Source organism: Salvelinus alpinus, chromosome 7 (assembly GCF_045679555.1).
Source record: "Salvelinus alpinus chromosome 7, SLU_Salpinus.1, whole genome shotgun sequence".
Classification (NCBI taxonomy): Eukaryota; Metazoa; Chordata; class Actinopteri; order Salmoniformes; family Salmonidae; genus Salvelinus; species Salvelinus alpinus.
This window is the reverse complement of record NC_092092.1, coordinates 39,851,945-39,873,501: the sequence shown is the minus strand read 5'-3', so window position 1 is coordinate 39,873,501 and position 21,557 is coordinate 39,851,945. Positions and strand designations below refer to the sequence as shown.

Sequence of the window (21,557 nt, the reverse complement as noted above, 5' to 3'; positions counted from 1 at the left end):
ATACATTTTGCTAAAAGTTCAAAATAAATTTTTTAAAGTAGCAAAATGTGTTGCTAGGAGTTGTTTTTAAAAACCTGTCTGCCACCACATCCAATTCACCGAGTTGTTGTCAAAGTAGGCTGCTATTTCTACATTTTGTGTCAGGCTTAGGCTGTAATACATCTTATTGAGGGAGGCTATCAACATTTTGAAATAGTCTCTGAATAGCTGTTTGCATTTTTTATTTGTTTATTTGTTTTTTATTTGTTACGATTACAATAATCATTGTCAATCAAATAGCCTACTTTGTGGTTAGGGTATTGTCCTCTGGTCACATTTTGGATCCTTTTAAAAATATTTATATGTAAATAATATTTATAAGTGTAATATATTATACTTGGTACATTTTAAGTAATTTATTCAAATGTACTAAAATTAAAAGATGGCGCCGAAGAACACGTTTTACATTCTCCCAACCAATTGTGCAATTTAGTTATTTTTTTGGCGTTTTGTGTAACTTATTTTTTAACTTATTGTGTACATATTGTTGCTGCTACCGTCTCTTATGACCCAAAAGAACTTCTGGACATCAGAAAAGTGATTACTCACTTTGGACTGGAAGAAACTTTTTCCTTTAACGAGTCCGACGAGAAGGATATCCTACTTTCACTGGAACAGGCCCAGATCCACACCTTTTGCGTGAAGAAAAGATGCCAGAAAAGGAGCCGCAGATCGGGGATCCTTCTGAGAATCCGGAGGCAAGCGAGTAAACTCCTAATGCCTTCAATTCTTCTTGCTAACGTGCACTCAATGGAAAATAAAGTTGATGACCTACTATTAAGATTATCCTACCAAGGGTACATTAAAAACTGTAACATCTTATGTCTCACCGAGACGTGGCTGAACGAAGATACGGACAACATAGAGCTACAGGGATTTTCCATGCACCAGCAGAACAGACGCTACCTCTGGTAAGACGAGGGGTGGGGGTGTGTGTCTTTTTGTCAATAACAGCTGGTGCGCAAATGTCTAATATTAAAGAAGTCTTGAGGTATTGCTTGCCTGAGGTAGAGTACCTTATGATAAGATACAGACCACATTATCTACCAAGAGAGTTCTCATCTGTATTATTCGTAGCCGTCTATTTACCACCACAAAATGAAGCTGGCACGAAGACCGCTTATGACCAAATTTTTACCAGCATGTCACATGTGCAACCAGGGGGGGAAAATCATAGAGCACCTTTACTCCACACAGAGAGATGCATACAAAGCTCTCCCCCGCCCTCCATTTGGCAAATCTGACCATAATTCTATCCTCCTGATTCCTGCTTACAAGCTAAAACTAAAGCAGGAAGTACCAGTGACTTGCTCAAAACGGAAGTGGTCAGATGACGCGGATGCTACACTACAAGACTGTTTTTCTAGCAAAGACTGGAATATGTTCCGGTGATTCATCCAATGGCATTGAAAAATGCACGTTGATGACATCGTCCCCACAGTGACTGTACATACATATCCCAACCAGAAGCCATGGATTACAGGCAACATCCGCATCAAGCTAAAGGCTAGAGCTGCCACTTTCAAGGAGCGGGAGACTAATCCGGACGCTTATAAGACATCCTGCTATGCCCTCAGACAAATCATCAAACAACCAAAGCGTCAATACAGGATTTAGATTGAATCCTACAACACCGGCTCTGATGCTCATCATATGTGGTAGGGCTTGAAAACTATTACGGACTACAAAGGGAAGCCCAGACGTGAGCTGCCCAGTGACGCGAGCCTACCAGATGAGCTAAATGCCTTTTATGCTCGCTTCGAGGCAAGCAACACTGAACCATGCACGAGAGCACCAGCTGTTCTGGATGACTGTGTGATAACGCTCACGGTAGCTGATGTGAACAAAACCTTTAAACAGGTCAACATTCACAAAGCCGATTACCAGGACGTGTACTCAAAGCATGCGCAGACCAACTGTCAAGTGTCTTCACTGACATTTTCAACCTCTCCCTGACTGAGTGTGTAATACCTACATGTTTCAAGCAGACCACCATCGTCCCTGTGCCCAAGGAAGCGAAGGTAACCTGCCTAAATGATTACTGCCCCTTGGCACTCACGTCGGTAGCCATGAAGTGCTTTGAAAGGCTGGTCTTGGCTCACATCAACAAGACCCACTCCAATTCGCATACCACACCAACAGATCCACAGATGACGCAATCTCAATCGCACTCCACACTGCCCTTTCTTACCTGGACAAAAGCAACACCTGTGTGAGAATGCTGTTAAACACCATAGTGCCCACGAAACTCATCACTAAGCTAAGGACTCTGGGACTAAACACCACACTCTGCAACTGGATCCTAGAAACTTCCTGACGGGCCACCCTCAGGTGGTAAGAGTAGGCAACAACACGTCTGCCATGCTGATCCTTAACACTGGGGCCCCTCAGGGGTGTGTACTTAGTCCCTTCCTGTATTCCCTGTTCACCCACGACTGCGTGGCCAAACACAACTCCAACACCTCATTAAGTTTGCTGACGACACAACAGCGTTAGGCCTGATCACCGACAACGATGATATGGCTTATAGGGAGGAGGTCAGAGTACTGGCAGCATGGTGCCAAGACAACAACCTCTCCTTAAATGTGAGCAAGACAAAGGAGCTGATCTTGGACTACAGAAAAAGGCTGGCCGAACAGGCCCCCATTAACATCGACGGGGCTGTAGTGGAGCGGGTCGAGAGTTTCAAGTTCCTTGGTGTCCACATCACCAACGAACTATCATGGTCCAAACATACCAAAACAGTCATGAAGAGAGCACAACAAAACCTTTTCCCCCTCAGGAGACTGAAAAGATTTGGCATTGGTCCCCAGTTCATGGCTGAGATCCCGCTAACGGGATCGATATGACAACAGCCAGTGAAAGTGCAGGGCGCCAAATTCAAACAACCGAAATCTCATAATTTAAATTCCTCAAACATACAAGTATCTTATACCATTTTAAAGGTAATCTTGTTGTTAATCCCACCACAGTGTCCGATTTCAAAAAGGCTTTACAGCGAAAGCACCACAAACGATTATGTTAGGTCACCGCCAAATCACAGAAAAACACAGCCATTTTTCCAGCCAAAGACAGGAGTCACAAAAAGCAGAAATAGAGATACAATTAATCAATAACCTTTGATGATCTTCATCAGATGACACTCATAGGACTTCATGTTACACAATACATGTATGTTTTGTTCGGTAATGTTCATATTTATATAAAAAAAATCTCAGTATACATTGGCGCGTTATGTTCAGTAGTTCCAAAAACATCCGGTGATTTTGCAGAGAGCCACATCAATTTCCAGAAATACTCATAATAAACATTGATCAAAGATACAAGTGTTATACATGGAATTTTAGGTCCACTTCTCCTTAATGCAACCACTGTGTCAGATTTCAAAAAAGCTTTACGGAAAAAGCAAACCATGCAATAATCTGAGTACGGCGCCCAGAGCCCAAACCAGCCAAAAAGATATCCGCCATATTGTGCAGTCAACAGAAGTCAGAAATAACATGATAAATATTCACTTACCTTTGATCTTCATCAGAATGCACTCCCAGGAATCCCAGTTCCACAATAAATGTTTGTTTTGTTCGATAATGTCCATCATTTATGTCCAAATAGCTACTTTTGTTAGTGCGTTTTGTAAACAAATCCAAAGTCATGAAGCGCGTTCACTAGGAGCAGACGAAATGTCAAAAAGTTCCGTTACAGTCCGTAGAAACATGTCAAACGATGTATAGAATCAATCTTTAGGATGTTTTTAACATAAATCTTCAATAATGTTCCAACCGGAGAATTCCTTTGTCTGTAGAAAAAGCAATGGAACGCGAGCTACCTCTCACGTGAACGAGCGTCACGAGCCTGTGGCACTCTGCCAGACCACTGACTCAAAGAGCCCTTATGAGCCCCTCCTTTACAGTAGAAGCCTCAAACAAGTTTCTAAAGACTGTTGACATCTAGTGGAAGCCTTAGGAAGTGCAACATGACCAATATCCCACTGTATCTTCAATAGGGAATGAGTTGAAAAACGACCAATCTCAGATTTCCCACTTCCTGGTTGGATTTTTTCTCAGGTTTTTGCCTGCCATGTGAGTTTGTTATACTCACAGACATCATTCAAACAGTTTTAGAATCTTCCGAGTGTTTTCTATCCAAATATACTAATAATATGCATATATTAGCAACTGGGACTGAGTAGCAGGACGTTTACTCTGGGCACCTCTGGGTGCCCAGAGGTGCACTTAATACTGCCCCCAGCCATAAGAAGATAAAAGGTTCTACAGCTGCACCATTGAGAGCATCTTGACCGGTTGCATCACCACCTGGTATGGCAACTGCTCGGCGTCTGACCGTAAGGCGCTACAGAGGGTAGTGCGAACGGCCCAGTACATCACCGGGGCCAAGCTTCCTGCCATACAGGACCTATATAGCAGGCGGTGTCAGAGGAAAGCCCATAAAATTGTCAGAGACTCCAGTCACCCAAGTTATGGACAGTTTTTCTGCTACCGCATGGCAAGTGGTACCGGAGCGCCAAGTCTAGGACCAAAAGGCTCCTCAACAGCTTCTACCCCCAAGCCATTAGACTGCTGAACAATTCATAAAAATCGCCACCAGACAATTTACATTGACCCCCCCCCCCCCCCCCCTTTGTACACTGCTGCTTCTCGCTGTTTGTTTGTTACCTATGTATAGTGACTTCGCCCACACCTACGTTTATAGATTACCTCAACTAGCCTGTATATAGCCTCGTTATTCTTATTGTATTACTTTTAATTATTACTTTTTATTTTAGCCTAATTGGTAAATATTTTCTTCTTGAACTGCACTGTTGGTTAAGGGCTTGTAAGTAAGCATTTCACGGTAAAGTCTATACTTGTTGTATTCGGCGCATGTGGCAAATAAAGTTCGATTTGATTTAAATACTTTTGAGTTTTGTGTTGTGTGTTAATAGTTTTTTGAAAGTGAGTGTCTTTACACAATTGAAGACAACATTTGTGTTATTCCTATTGACATGAATTTGGTGTCATGTTAAAGAAGAGGTTAAAACTAACTTAACTTGTATTTGTCATTTGTTCTTTGTTTTTGAGCTATATCTGTCTGTTTGAAATGTGTAAGAAAATGAGCTTTAAAATTCTCATTAATCTACAGCAGCATTCTAGAATTCTTTTCGGTTCTAAAGGGTTAATTAGGCAATTTTCTCTTGAACCATATGGTCTATCCACTATAACTCATGGATACTATGGACACAGATATAAACAATGAGTAGGTATGAATTAAAAAATATATATATTAATGTATAAATTACCAGTTATCATAGATGACCTATTAATTACCGAATATTCCAGTAACTTTGGTAGCTTTGCAACCCTAGGATGGATGGATGTACAGTATTATGTCACCATAGTAAATATGCATGTCCGTCACAATACTAGTCACTGATAGGCTGGATTGTCACCGACTTGATATTGGGGTCAAGTTAAGGTGATTTTGTACGGTAGTGTTGACATGTGACAATGCACAGTAAAGTCCAGTCTTTATTGGTTTTTGCTGGTATGTTTGTTTGATACAGTATACTGGGTATGTATCACTAATGCACAGACACACGTGGTGCACACATAAAGTACTGCATCAGTGGCCATGAGGTACAGAGAACGAGTGTTGCTATGTATTGAGCTGAGGAATGATGGCCTAGTAGTTAATGTTTAATGCCTGGCTCTGGTGAAAATTAATCAGCATTGGCATTTTGGGAAAACAGGACACAGAGAAGAAAAGCTGGACCGAATCTTTCTCGGAAGAACAATCAAACTCAAAAGTATAAAAACCTCTGTCTGATTTTACTCATTAGTTCATCTCGGCAAACTTGTTCACAATATCTAGTAAATACAAACACAAAAATTGGCAAACACTTTAACTTCCTTCAAATCAACCAGGTTACCTGCAATATTACAAACTTTTCAGATGCATGATCATATTCACCACCTGTGCAGAACCATATCCATCTATAAGTCTTGAATGTATAGGATTCCATCAGAAGCTACATTGCAGCATCTACAGGGATAGGCAACTGGTGGCCCGCGGGATGCATACATCCCATGGACCAATTTAAAATCGGGGTGGGGGGGATACTCAGTCAGGGTCTCAACTAAGAGTTAGAATAATACAATATACAAGGTTCAATTTTGGAATTTAGTTGTGCATCAGCAGTCTCTTCATTAGCTCATGTCATTGGTAAATTAGTCTAGCTATCTGAACTTGTAGTAAGCAATTACCGACCGGGGTGAGGCCCATTGATCATAAGTCGTCATATTAAAAACTGCAAACATTTGCCTCCACCCTATGGCAAAATGTTTCAAATTGCTTGAAATGAGCTCTACAACTGCAAACGTTTGCCTCCATCCTATGGCAAAATGTTTAAAATTGCTTGAAATGAGCTCTACAACTGCAAACGTTTGCCTCCACCCTATGCCAAAATGTTTAGAATTGCTTGAAAGGCGCTCTACAACTGTAAAATCTTCTCTCCGCCACAGTGTGGATGTGTGGGTACGCAGACCTACGAGCCACTGCAGCCCCTCATAATGACTCCAGACCACCATCAAAGTTGCACATCCCTGACATGCAGTGCCTTCAGAAAGTATTCACACCCCTTGACTTTTTCCCAAAACATTTTGTCAAAGACTGAATTTAAATGGATTAAATTGAGATTTTTGGTCACTGGCCTACACACAATACCACATGGTCTTGAGTCAACCCCTTTGTTATGGCAAGCCTAAATATACTTTGTCATTATGGGGTATTGTGTGAGATAAAAATAAATACATGTAATCCATTTTCAATTTAGGCTTCAACACAACAATATGTGGAAAAAATCAAGGTGTATGAATACTGTCTGAAAGCACTGTACATCTACCTCTGTACTAAATGTGGTGCTGTTATCTCAAAACAGTCCTTCTGCATTGTAAAACAATTTTACAATATGTTGCCATTTTGTAAAATGACTGACATGGCCCCGTAGAGGCCTCCAGGGGCCAAATCTGTGGGGTTTCCATTTCTTAATCCTTTCGGGGTACATCAATGTTCCTATGTAGCATATTTGGTGCTGTGTTGGCATATGTTGGCATTTTGTCAAATGTCTGCTGTGGCCCCAGGGGCCAAATCTGTGGGAACTCCATATATACTGTAAATATTTTCGGGGTACATACATCTACCTCTGTAACACATTTGGTGCAGTTATATCAAAACACTACTTCTGAATTGTAAAATGTTGTGTTACTTTCAGTGGCCATTTTGTAAGATGGCTGCCATGGCCTGATATGTAAATAATTTCAGGGTACATAAATCTACCTCTGCAAAATGTGGGGCTTTTATCATAAAGTGAACGGTTGTTATGAAAATTTCAGCTTAGCCGCCCCACTACCTGGGAAGATCCAGGAGAGTCCTCCGGGAACCAGAGCTGTGGGAATGAAGAGAGCAGCAGCACTCTTTCTAAATGACAACACATAGAACATTGCCTGGTCTCTGGAGGAGAACGTCAAGCCATCCAGAATCTGTAGCAACAATAAAGAGACAGTGATACATCCCACCCTGAAGGGGATGCTGCTGTTCTTGTTCTCGGTGTAGAGGGGTGAGTGTAGGCCCAGGCCCAGGCCAAACAGGGTGCCCATATTGCGCAGGAGGCTGGCGAAGGGGGTGGAGTCCATGTAGACCCACTCGGCTCTCACACACCACTTCTGGGCTTTCTCCAGGGACCACAGCAGGTCCACGCCTATAGCTTTCAGCAGCTCATAGAAGCCCACAGCAAAGGAGAGCAGAAAGAGGGTGGTGTAGAAGTACTTCTTCAGACTGGCTCCATAGATCCACTGCACTCTGGAGAAGGTCTCAGCCACCATGATACCTGCCATGGATATAGACAAGAACATTTTAGAACAAAATCAAAACCTGATACCCCTCTTACACTGTAAAAAACAATCTAGTTGTTTTACGATAACTTACTGGCAGCCAGTTACTGTAAAATACAAGTTTTAGTATTTTACCATAAATTCGAAAGAAACTTTGGTTTAATAGCACATTGCTGTAAAGTTTTTGGAAAATATTTACTGTAAAAGGTACAGTATGTTACTGTAAATTCCAAAGAAACTTGGGTTTAACAGTACATTACTGTAAAGTTTACTCTCTGTCAGTAAATTACTGTAAAAACAACAGGATTATTTTACAGTGTACTTGCTGATCCAAACCGAGCCAATCCGAGGTGTACTGTGTTGGCCTGGTTGCGCATTCACCACAGTTTCTGGAAAGGACGACAACGTGAAAGGAAAATAACCAAACCTGCACAGTACGGTTCAGGTCAGCACAACCTGCTAGGGGTACAAGCTGCATCTTGAAATCTCGGTCAAGCCCTGGTTCTCTGACCTGTGATGACCCCACTGATGACCTGGTGCGGGAAGTGGGCAGCCATGTAGACTCTGGACATGCACACCAGCAGCTCTACTGTACACAGCAGCATCCAGAGCCCCACCTGCAAGAACCTGGGGAAGAACAAGACACTAAGGCCCTGCTCCAAAACAACAATAGATCCTAACCCCTAACCAAGTTTTTGTTTACAGATTTGTCCTCCAAAAAATCTATTTGAGGTCCAGAAAAAGGGCAGTTAATTGAAAATATATAAGTCCGACATTTCTACATACTTTCTATCTACAGTAGTTTCAGATGTTCAAGAATAGCCTGAGTGTTTTTTTAAACCAAAATACTAATTTCCCTCGCTGGACGCATAACATCGGCTGGCAGGCCATAGTTTTCCCACCCCTGCCCTAACCCCTAGGCACTTTGTGTGGATCTGAAAGCACTGAATTGGGTATAAGCAGTAACAACACCATTGACTCCACTTCTCTTTTGACCCACCTGTACAGGAGAGGGGGGAACCGTCTTTCTGCCGCCACTGAGAAGACAGCTGTTATCATCACGTACCACACCGCAGACGAGCCCATGGCATGACCCGAAGGGCTTCCTATGAAAAACAGCACACTTTGGCTTGAACCATTTCGGTTATAAGAGTTGGCTAAAGCACGAATATCTGGGCAAAGTCCCTTTGTTCAGCAGCTATCGTCTGCATTATTTTCCCATCATCACATTACACCTCTTTCCCATCCCTGTTTTGTTGTCTTATTTAGACAGTGGACACACACCCTGAAGATGCAATTAGCTAAACAAAAATTACACACTACACTACCAACTGAATTCCTTTCCAGATAAGATTATTCTCTATGTATTTACCCTGTGGAATGGGAATCGATAAGTGCAAAGGTGTTATGGCCCTATAGTACTGGTATCAGTCATTTATGACATACAGGCCAAGCAAATAATGCCTTGTAAGAATTCGCATATGAGTAGGTAAACCACCACTTCCCTCCGAATTATTGGCCAACGTGCAATCATTGATAAACAAACTGGACGATCTACGATTGAGACCATCCTACCAACGGGACATTCAAAACTGTAATATCTAATGTTTCACCAAGACGTGGCTGAACGACGACACGGGTAATATAGAGCTGGCTGGCTTCTCTGTGCATCGGCAGGACAGAGCAGCTACGTCTGGTAAGACGAGGGGCAGGGGTGTGACTCTATTTGTCAATAACTGCTGGTGCGCGATGTCTAATATTGAAGAAGTCTCGAGGTATTGATTGCCGGAGGTAGAAACCTCATGATAAGCTGTAGACCACACTATCTACCAAGAGAGATCTCATCTATATTATTCATAGCCGTCTATTTACCACCACAAACCGATGCTGGCACTAAGACCGCACTCAACGAGCTGTATAAGGCCATAAGCAAACAAGAAAATGCTCATCCAGAAGCGGTGCTCCTAGTGGCCGGGGACTTTAATGCAGGCAAACTTAAATCCGTTTGACCTAATATCTACCAGCATATGCAACCAGAGGATAAATAACTCTAGACCACCTCTACTCCACACACAGAGACCCATACAAAGCTTGCCCTCGCCCTCCATTTGGCAAATCTGACCATAATTCTATCCTTCTGATTCCTGCTTACAAGCAAAAACTAAAGCAGGAAGTACCAGTGACTCGCTCAATACTGAAGTGGTCAGATGACGCAGATGCTACGCTACAGGACTGATTTGCTAGCACAGACTGGAATATGTTCTGGGATTCATCCAATGGCATTGAGGAAAATACCACCTTAGTCACCGGCTTCATCAATAAGTGCATCGATGACGTCGTCCCCACAGTAACCGTACGTACATATCCCAACCAGAAGCCATGGATCAAATCAAATCAAATTTATTTATATAGCCCTTCTTACATCAGCTGATATCTCAAAGTGCTGTACAGAAACCCAGCCTAAAACCCCAAACAGCAAGCAATGCAGGTGTAGAAGGATTACAGGCAACATCCGCACCGAGCTAAAGGCTAGACCTGCCTCTTTCAAGGAGCGGGACACTAATCCGGACGCTTATAAGACATCCCGCTATGCCCTCAGACGAACCATCAAACCGGCAAAGTTCCAATACAGGACTAAGATTGAATCCTACTACACCGGCTCTGATGTTCGTCGGATGTGACAGGGCTTGAAAAATATTGCGGACTACAAAGGGAAACCCAGCCCCGAGTGGCTCACATTAACACCATCATGCCGGAAACCCTAGACACAATCAAATTTGCATACCACCCCAACAGATCCACAAATGATGCAATCTCAGTCGCACTCCACACTGCCCTTTCCCACCTGGACAAAAGGAACACCTATGTTAGAATGCTGTTCATTGACTACAGCTCAGCGTTCAACACCATAGTGCCCACGAAGCTCATCACTAAGTGAAGGACCGTGGGACTAAACACCTCCATCTGCAACTGGATCCTGGACTTCCTGACGGGCCGCCCCCAGGTGGTAAGGGTAGGTAACAATTCATCTGCCACGCTGATCCTCAACACTGGGGCCCCTCAGGGGTGCGTGCTTAGTCCCCTCCTGTATTCCCTGTTCACCCACAACTGCGTGGCCAAACACGACTCCAAAACCAGTGTAGCTATTCCCTCCGCAAGGCAATCAAATAAGCTAAGCATCAGTATAGAGACAAAGTAGAGTGCAATTCAACGGCTCAGACACGAGGTATGTGGCAGGGTCTACAGTCAATCACGGATTACAAAAAGAAAACCAGCCCCGTCGCGGACCAGGATGTCTTGCTCCCAGACAGACTAAATAACCTCTTTGCTCGCTTTGAGGACAATACAGTGCCACTGACACGGCCCGCTACCAAAACCTGCGGACTCTCCTTCACTGCAGCCGACGTGAGTAAAACATTTAAATGTGTTAGCCCTCGCAAGGCTGCAGGCCCAGACGGCATCCCCAGCCGCGTCCTCAGAGCATGCGCAGACCAGCTGGCTGGTGTGTTTACGGACATATTCAATCAATCCTTATCCCAGTCTGCTGTTCCCACATGCTTCAAGAGGGCCACCATTGTTCCTGTTCCCAAGAAAGCTAAGGTAACTGAGCTTAACGACTACCGCCCCGTAGCACTCACTTCCGTCATCATGAAGTGCTTTGAGAGACTAGTCAAGAACCATATCACCTCCACCCTACCTGACACACTAGACCCACTCCAATTTGCTTACTGCCCCAATAGGTCCACAGACGACGCAATCGCAACCACACTGCACACTGCCCTAACCCATCTGGACAAGAGGAATACCTATGTGAGAATGCTGTTCATCGACTACAGCTCAGCATTTAACACCATAATACCCTCCAAACTCGTCATCAAGCTCGAGACCCCGCCCTGTGCAACTGGGTACTGGACTTCCTGACGGGCCGGCCCCAGGTGGTGAGGGTAGGTAACAACATCTCCACCCCGCTGATCCTCAACACTGGGGCCCCACAAGGGTGCGTTCTGAGCCCTCTCCTGTACTCCCTGTTCACCCACGACTGCGTGGCCATGCACGCCTCCAACTCAATCATCAAGTTTGCGGACGACACTATAGTGGTAGGCTTGATTACCAACAACGACGAGACGGCCTACAGGGAGGAGTTGAGGGCCCTCGGAGTGTGGTGTCAGGAAAATAACCTCACACTCAACGTCAACAAAACAAAGGAGATGACTGTGGACTTCAGGAAACAGCAGAGGGAGCACCCCCCTATTCACATCGACGGGACAGTATTGGAGAGGGTAGTAGGTTTTAAGTTCCTCGGCGTACACATCACGGACAAACTGAAATGGTCCACCCACACAGACAATGTGGTGAAGAAGGTGTAACAGCGGCTCTTCAACCTCAGGAGGCTGAAGAAATTCGGCTTGTCACCAAAAGCACTCACAAACTTCTACAGATGCACAATCGAGAGCATCCTGTCGGGCTGTATCACCGCCTGGTACGGCAACTGCCCCGCCCACAACCGTAAGGCTCTCCAGAGGGTAGTGAGGTCTGCACAACGCATCACTGGGGGCAAACTACCTGCCCTCCAGGACACCTACACCACCCGATATCACAGGAAGGCCATAAAGATCATCAAGGACAACAACCACCCAAGCCACTGCCTGTTCACCCCGCTATCATCCAGAAGGCGAGGTCAGTACAGGTGCATCAAAGCAGGGACCAAGAGACTGAAAAACAGCTTCTATCTCAAGGCCATCAGACTGTTAAACAGCCACCACTAACATCGAGTGGCTGCTGCCAACATACTGACTCAACTCCAGCTCACTTTAATAATGGAAATTGATGGAAATTGATCAAAAATGTATCACTAGCCACTTTAAACAATGCCACTTAATATAATGTATATGTATATACTGTACTCTATATCATCTACTGCATCTTGCCATCTTTATGTAACACATGTATCACTAGCCACTTTAAACTATGCACTTTTATGTTTACATACCCTACATTACTCATCTCATATGTATATACTGTACTTGATACCATCTACTGCATCTTGCCTATGCCGTTCTGTACCATCACTCATTCATATATCTTTATGTACATATTCTTTATCCCTTTACACTTGTGTGTATAAGGTAGTAGTTGTGGAATTGTTAGGTTAGATTACTCGTTGGTTATTACTGCATTGTCGGAACTAGAAGCACAAGCATTTCACTACACTCGCATTAACATCTGCTAACCATGTGTATGTGACAAATACAATTTGATCTGATTTGATTTAAGTTTGCTGACGACACAACAGTGTTAGGCCTGATCACCAACAATGATGAGACAGCCTATAGGGAGGAGGTCAGAGACCTGTAAGTGTGGTGCCACAACAACCCTCAATGTGAGAAAGACAAAGGAGCTGATCGTGGACTATAGGAAAAGCAGGGCCGAACAGGCCCTCATTAACATCGACGAGGCTGAAGTGGAGCGGGTCGAGAGTTTCAAGTTCCTTGGTGTCCACATCATCAACAAACTATCATGGTCCAAACACACCAAGACAGTTGTGAAGAGGGCACGAAAACACCTTTTCCCCCTCAGGAGACTGAAAAGATTCGACATTGGTCCCCAGATCCTCAAAAAGTTCTACAGCTGCACCATCAAGAGCATCCTGACCGGTTGCATCACCGCCTGGTATGGCAACTGCTCGGCGTCTGACCATATAAGGGTAGTGCGTACTAGAGGTCGACCGATTAATCGGAATGGCCGATTAATTAGGGCCGATTTCAAGTTTTCATAACAATCGGAAATCAGTATTTTTGGACACCGATTTGGCCGATTTATTTATTTTTATTTATTTCACACCTTTATTTCATCTTTATTTAACTAGGCAAGTCAGTTAAGAACACATTCTTATTTTCAATGACGGCCTAGGAACGGTGGGTTAACTGCCTCGTTAAGGGGCAGAACGACAGATTTTTACCTTGTCAGCTCGGGGGATTCAATCTTGCAACCTTACAGTTAACTAGTCCAACGCTCTAACCACCTGATTACATTACACTCCACGAGGAGCCTGCCTGTTACGCGAATGCAGTAAGCCAAGGTAAGTTGCTAGCTAGCATTAAACTTATCTTATAAAAAACAATCAATCAATCAATCATAATCACTAGTTAACTACACATGGTTGATGATATTACTAGTTTATCTAGCGTGTCCTGCATTGCATATAATCGATGCGGTGCGTATCGTTGCTCCAATGTGTACCTAACCATAAACATCAATGCCTTTCTTAATGTCAATACACAGAAGTATATATTTTTAAACCTGCATATTTAGCTAAAAGAAATCCAGGTTAGCAGGCAATATTAACCAGGTGAAATTGTGTCACTTCTCTTGCGTTCATTGCACGCAGAGTCAGTGTATATGCAACAGTTTGGGCCTCCTAATTTGCCAGAATTTTAAGTAATTATGACATAACATTGAAGGTTGTGCAATGTAACAGGAATATTTAGACTTAGGGATGCCACCCGTTAAATAAAATACGGTACGGTTCCGTATTTCACTGAAAGAATAAACGTCTTGTTTTCGAGATGATAGTTTCCGGATTCAACCATATTAATGACCTAAGGCTCGTATTTCTGTGTGTTATTATGTTATAATTAAGTCTATGATTTGATAGAGCAGTCTGATGGTAGGCACCAGCAGGCTCGTAAGCATTCATTCAAACAGCACTTTTGTGCGTTTTGCCAGCAGCTCTGCTGTTTATGACTTCAAGCCTATCAACTCCTGAGATTAGGCTGGTGTAACCGATGTGAAATGGCTAGCTAGTTAGCGGGGTGCGCGCTACTAGCGTTTCAAACGTCACTCGCTTTGAGACTTGCTCTGCAAGGGCAGTGGCTTTTGTGGAGCGATGGGTAACGCTGCTTCGAGGGTGGCTGTTGTCGTTGTGTTCCTGGTTCGAGCCCAGGTAGGAGCGAGGAGAGGGACGGAAGCTATACTGTTACACTGGCAATACTAAAGTGCCTATAAGAACATCCAATAGTCAAAGGTTAATGAAGTACAAATGGTATAGAGAGAAATAGTCCTATAATTCCTATAATAACTACAACCTAAAACTTCTTACCTGGGAATATTGAAGACTCATGTTAAAAGGAACCACCAGCTTTCATATGTTCTCATGTTCTGAGCAAGGAACTTAAACGTTAGCTTTCTTACATGGCACATATTGCACTTTTACTTTCTTCTCCAACACTTTGTTTTTGCATTATTTAAACCAAATTGAACATGTTTCATTATTTATTTGAGGCTAAATTGATTTTATTGATGTATTATATTAAGTTCTGACGAATATTAAAAGCTCTGACGAAGGCCGTGAGGCCAATACTTAAGCTTATTAAATATCGGTGATACTATCAAGAGCAGTGTGCGGTTTCCTTTTTCCTTCATCTTGTTCAATTGTTGCCATGTACCTGCAAATAAGATTGCTCAGATGTGCGAGTGCCTTTTGAATTTTGTATTATATTAAGTTAAAATAAGTGTTCATTCAGTATTGTTGTAATTGTCATAAAAAATCGGCCGATTAATCAGTATCGGCTTTTTTGGTCCTCCAATAATTGGTATCGGTATTGAAAAATCATAATCGTTTGACCTCTAGTGCGTACGCCCCCACCCCCCCCCTCGCATTGTTGGTTAAGAGCTTGTAAGTAAGCATTTCACGGTAAGGTGAATACCTGTTGTATTTGGCGCATGTTACAAATAACATTTGATTTGAATAATGCTTCCACTTGCCAAGACTGCCAATATTTTGAGGTGTATTGAGTGATAATCATGCTAGAGTCTGGCACACATCTATCTATGGCATTGCCTACCTGGTCCAGTTTCACAGGTGATGGGGAATTGTTTTAAGGCAGGGGCTGGATCTGTCCCATAGAAACGGGTATCATGGACCCACCAATAGGGTCTCTCTCCAAATAGAACCCTGCCATGGAGAGGGAACATCATTCAACTCTTTGAAAGTCCCGACTTTGTAATATATCATGACAATTTCAGTTTTAAATTATGTTCAAGTCAGAGTAAGTTTTTGTTTATGTGTACTAAATCGCAATGTGTACCAAAATCCATGAAAAACAAATGTCAGAAAACCAATTTAATCCGTTACTTACCACTTCATGACCAGGTTGAGCCAGTCCCCGATGACAGCCACCCAGATGAGCTTTACACCCACGTCCCTGCGCAGATAGAACCAGACTGGGAAGAAACAAAAGAAGGTGGTATGCAGGTCAGCCACTGTAGAGGCTAGACTAAACCAGCCCTCATAATGCCCATACTGGGTCTGCAGATGGACGGCCACCTCCACCCCCCAGCTGTGGAAAAGATCCATGACTGTGGTGTGGATCCAGATCAGTCCCCAGGGAAGGTACACCAAAGCTGGGCGAGGATTGGAGAATGGTCAGGCGCGGTCCTCTTGAGCTCCAGGACTGTCATGCAGTCTGTTGTTCCCACTGGACTTTATTCAAGGTTAGGGCATTTGTTTGCTTCCAGGAGGATGTTGCAGACACACTGCCTGACCTTTAGCCTACACATGGGCAGACTTGGTGATTTGGAGGCCAGTCTGTGGCCCCCGGCCTAAGTGATATTTGGTTAACCCCACCCCACCTTGTGGGCAAAACATTTGAATGGCGGTGGAGATAAAATATATATGTATCATTTTAAAGTACATTTGCAGCAATTCTACACATTTTGCTATGAGTAGAGAAAATGTTGCAGTTTTAAAGCTTATTTCCGGAAATTCTACACATTTTGCCTTGACTTATGCCATGTTCATACTATATATTGTTGCCTAATGGTAAGTCCGCCACTGAGCCTACACCCCTCCATGGAGCTCCTGCTCCCAAAAGCGATAAACTCTGGAGCTCTGGAGTGATACGCTAGCCCCTGAAACAGGATGACTGTGCAATGGTGAGTGAACGTTTTTCCACTTCATGACTATACGTCTCTTGGTGAGGATTGTAGCAAGGACACTTCAGGCAGTCCAATGAAAATTGATGGACCTATTTATGTCTTACTACTTCAACCACATCCATCATTGACATGTGAAACGAATGGAACTAAATCCATTGAAAATTCACTATTGACTTTGTGACCTGCTATAATGATAACAGTTCATTGGTTATTTCCTTCCGAGATAAAACCCTGGCTTGGGGGTTGCCTTATCAGACTTATTTACAGTACAGTGAGTACCATATCTAGGACCTAGTGTTATTGGTAAGTTATCTTCTCAGCATCTCCTGAGTGAGTCCAAAACCATTTAATGATTGATTCCTTTATGTAACCGACCAGGTGGGCTAGCTGCAGGATTCTGTCCAGACTCAATTTTCACAAAGTCGTCAGAAATGTATTATATAACTGACAGATTATGGTCTGCAAGTTGTCGAAGGATGGGCGTATTTATTGTCAATATATATATATATTTGGCTTTTTATAATTCAAATGTTTTTTATTTCTTATTTTTTTAAATGTGTTGTTTAAAACTGGCCAAAAAGTGGGCTTAGTGAAGTCTGTGCATTTGTGTGACTCTTTTAGTCCCTATCTTATCCATTTCATGGTCTTACAAGGACATCTTACTGTATTACAGATAAAGCAGACTGTAGTGTAGTAAAACATTGGGTTTTCATTTCAATAGAGAAAAGCGAATGCAATGCCGTTGTCCACGCATCCCCTTGCTTGGCTTGTTTTGCCACAAATTGTATTGTGTAGGCTATTTGTTGGGTTTTAATTTGAATTCCACCGGTCAATCATAAATGAAGTATTTTTGGCTCCATTTCAGGGTGAGAGACACAGAGACACTGATTGACTATTGTTTTTACCTGTTCTTTGTACTTATTTGAATGGTCTCTATCCTTAGTACAACCCTCCCAAACACCCCTGCCCCGCTGTGTTTTATTACACGTGCAAGGTCCAAAGATCAGGCTGTACATGCCTTTGGGTGGTGGGTCCCTCTGGTATAAAAACAACAGGGCAGACTCATGCATACAGTGCTCTCATACCCCATCACATCTCACATTGTCTTCCTAGACTGACAATTCACTAGGGACAGTTTGAAAATGGAGGCAGTCATGGATGCCATGCAGGGCTATGGGGTGAGCACCACTAATTACCTTCAGACCAACTATAAGGACGCCCAGGGTTTGTTCCTGTGGGTGTCCTGGGCTGCTGACCTCCGGAACACCTTCTTCATCTTCTTCCCTCTCTGGTTCCACCTGCGGGAGTCAGTGGGCATCAAGCTCATTTGGGTGGCAGTGATCGGCGACTGGCTCAACCTGGTCTTCAAGTGGTGAGTCGTACTGCTTATGAATGTGTCATGTGTGGTTTATGCATGTGTTATGAAGTCATTATATAGGTACCCTTCAAATAAACGGTTACTGGGATACCAATTCAGAACTTGATCAAATGTGTCCCTTCGGCTACATCTGGCACATTGACATGTCGATAAATGTGCACAGTCCCTGTCAATTTAATTCAAATAAAATGCAACTGAGACTGAAATTCCCCACATTCATCTTAATTCTAAGTGGCTTGTGCTTTCCTTCCTAAGGATTCTGTTTGGCGAGAGGCCGTATTGGTGGGTCCATGAAACACCTTACTACAGCAATACCACTGCACCTCACATTGAACAGTACCCCATGACCTGTGAAACTGGCCCAGGTAAGAAGCATCACTTTACTTCCATATACTTTTACCGTAGTGCCTTATGACATGAAATGTACACTCCCCTACGTATTTACTTGGAAAGTGAAGCTAAAACCTTTAATTTGGCTTTATACTCCAGCATTTTGGATTTGAGATCAGATTTTTCCTATGAGGTGACAGTACAGAATTCCACCTTTTATTTGAGGGCATTTTCATACATATCTGTTTTACCATTTAGAAATGAAAGCACTTTATGTATCTAGTCCCCCCCATTTGAAAGTGTCATAAGTATTTGGACAAATTCACTGTGAGAGGGTTTTCATACATAGCTGTTTTAGCATTTAGAAATGAAACCACTTTATTGAAAACCCTTCACAAAAAATGTTATGCAAAATGACACAATACATTACTTACCATTCATTTCTATTGGGCACAACACAATCCGAAACGCAACCAAAACAAACTGCAAATGCATCCAACAAGTTTGTAATCAAAAGTTTTCTATTTGGTTCCGTATTTCTAGCTCACCATGACTACATCAAGCTTGTGACTGCAATTTCTTTGGATGCATTTGCAGTTTTTGGTTGTGTTTTAGATTATGTTGTGCCCAATAGAAATGAATGGTAAATAATGTATTGCTCATATGAGGCAACATTTGCCTCAAAGCATTTGATCTAACATCCAAAATGCTGGAGTATAGAGCCAAATTAAAAGTTTTCGCTTCACTGTCGAAATAAATGTTTATGGGAGTGATATGCTATGATTCAGTGAAAATAGTCAACGTTTTATAAGTAAGGATGTTGATAATATTCATGGTTTACGATATTGTACAGTATTGTGTTCGATTTTAATTTGACTTGAATTAAGTGCCATGGCCATTGACTGAAGTATGCCTTTCTGTCTGCTTGCCTGGTAGGCAGTCCCTCTGGCCACGCTATGGGAGCTGCAGGAGTCTACTACACACTGGTCACCTCCATTCTAGCCATCACGCTGACCAAGAATAAGACGAGATCTTCCTCTAAGGGCCTGTAAGTTCCAGAACATTCGACCCCTCCTCTTGTCCTCAATGATCTTGTTCTTGTTTGCCATTTTTCGTTCAGTGCTTGTCAGTTTTATCCTACTTGTCTGTGCAGCACTGTTGTTGATGATTTACCCCGAAAACTAACTTCAGTTAGTCGAAGGGAAGGGGATGTGCAAAAGATTCCGTTCGAGTGGTTTTGTTGTAAAATCAAAGGAAGCGACAGTCGATTAAAATGATTACATGTATCAGTAGAAGCCTATTCACCTGTAGTGACACAGGAAAAACAAATTCCCCTGCTGTGAATATCATTTATTTGCACATTTACTGGTATTCAAGGTTTCTTATAGTCTCTTAGCAGCCAGACAGATTTCAAAACGCCTAAAGATGCATTTGCTGATGGTTCCTCTCCCTCTCCCCTTGTCTGGCTGCCCGTAGGTATCTACGGGGCACTCTGTGGGCGTTCTTCTGGGCGGTCCAGGTCTGTGTCTGTCTCTCCAGAGTCTTCATTGCTGCCCACTTCCCCCATCAAGTCATCTGTGGAGTAATCACAGGTCAGTTTGAAGCCCTTATACCAGCCCTTATAACAACCCTCACAAATATGGCACAAAATGTGCAGATTGTTCAACTACCTGATGCTAATATTACGTTTTCTATTTGATTTCCAGGAATGGTTGTGGCCGAGGCCTTCAACAGAACCCAGTGGATCTACGGAGCCAGTTTGAAGAAGTACTTCTACACCACTCTTTTTCTGCTCTCTTTTGCTGTGGGCTTCTACGTGCTGCTGAAGGCTCTAGGCGTGGACCTGCTGTGGACCCTGGAGAAAGCCCAGAAGTGGTGTGTGAGAGCCGAGTGGGTCCACATGGACTCCACTCCCTTCGCCAGCCTCCTGCGTAACATGGGCACCCTGTTTGGCCTGGGCCTGGGCCTACACTCGCCCCTCTACACCGAGAGCAAGAACAGCAGCAGCTCCACCCTCTTTAGGACAGGATGTATCGTCACCTCGCTGCTCCTGCTGCACCTCTTTGACTCGTTCAAGCCCCCCACGCACACTGCCGCCGTCTTCTACCTGCTGTCTTTCTGTAAAAGCGCCACTGTCCCCCTGGCCACCGTCAGCATCATCCCCTACTGCGTGTCTGGAGCTCTGAGCGGCGTACAGAGCAAGAAGCATTTGTGAGGTCGGCGGCGGCCGGCATGCACATAGACTTGTGTATTCAGATATGACTCCAGAATTGAACTGTGCTGTAATCCTTAATCATTCTATGCATTGACTTTCTTCCCAAACTGCCCAAGCGATCAACAAGCCATTGTGGTCTTTGTCTACCCTACTTTTATCCAGTCACTCACTGTAAAGGTCTTATATTCTTATCTACACACAGTGTGAACACTAAAATGAAAGGATTATCCAGTGAATTACTCAGTGGCACTTTAGACACAGTGGTGTGATTGAATCAAAACGGATAATTTATAAGTAGTTCAGTGCGAACTCAGGAGTCCAGCAAGTTAATGTTCCCGTTTTGAAACGAGATAAAGCCGAATCAAATCCAGGAGAAAATTAGCCCAAAAGCTCTCTCAGGGACTTTAGTGGCCTGCTTTAAAGTGCGTTCTAAGAATATGTTATACATGAATAACTTTGTTAATATTTGTTTTGTAACTGTATTTTTCCTGTTTAATATATTTTTAGAAATTCTGTCAGATATTTATAATAAAAATCTTTCAAATATATCACTGACTATGTGCTAACACTACTATGCATATATATTTAGGGATTGGTTCAGACACATGATTCTACATTCAGTTTAAATGTTTCCTATCATTAATTACATGTTACTGATAAACTATCAGCAAGTTCACAACACTTTGAAACTGCAGCAGTGGTAAAACTAAATTCATCACACTATCAGTGCCATGCGTCTACAGAACAAGTACACATTGTAAAAAAAAAAAAA

General features: G+C 43.1%; 2 protein-coding genes across 2 annotated transcripts; one reads left to right on the top strand and one right to left on the bottom strand.

The window, feature by feature from the left end:
* Positions 1-7,366: 7,366 nt before the first annotated feature.
* LOC139581000 (glucose-6-phosphatase catalytic subunit 1-like) lies at positions 7,367-16,397 on the bottom strand. The gene is made up of 5 exons (XM_071410283.1): positions 16,064-16,397; positions 15,770-15,879; positions 8,926-9,031; positions 8,437-8,552; positions 7,367-7,921 (listed from the first exon to the last, which is right to left on the bottom strand). Exons 1-5 carry the CDS (start codon positions 16,279-16,281, stop codon positions 7,413-7,415), a joined length of 1,059 nt encoding a protein of 352 aa, XP_071266384.1. The 5' UTR covers positions 16,282-16,397; the 3' UTR covers positions 7,367-7,412.
* A 1,516-nt stretch (positions 16,398-17,913) lies between these two features.
* LOC139580999 (glucose-6-phosphatase catalytic subunit 1-like) lies at positions 17,914-21,333 on the top strand. Its single transcript, XM_071410282.1, has 5 exons — positions 17,914-18,234; positions 18,496-18,605; positions 19,507-19,618; positions 20,047-20,162; positions 20,277-21,333. Exons 1-5 carry the CDS (start codon positions 18,005-18,007, stop codon positions 20,783-20,785), a joined length of 1,077 nt encoding a protein of 358 aa, XP_071266383.1. The 5' UTR covers positions 17,914-18,004; the 3' UTR covers positions 20,786-21,333.
* Positions 21,334-21,557: the final 224 nt, after the last annotated feature.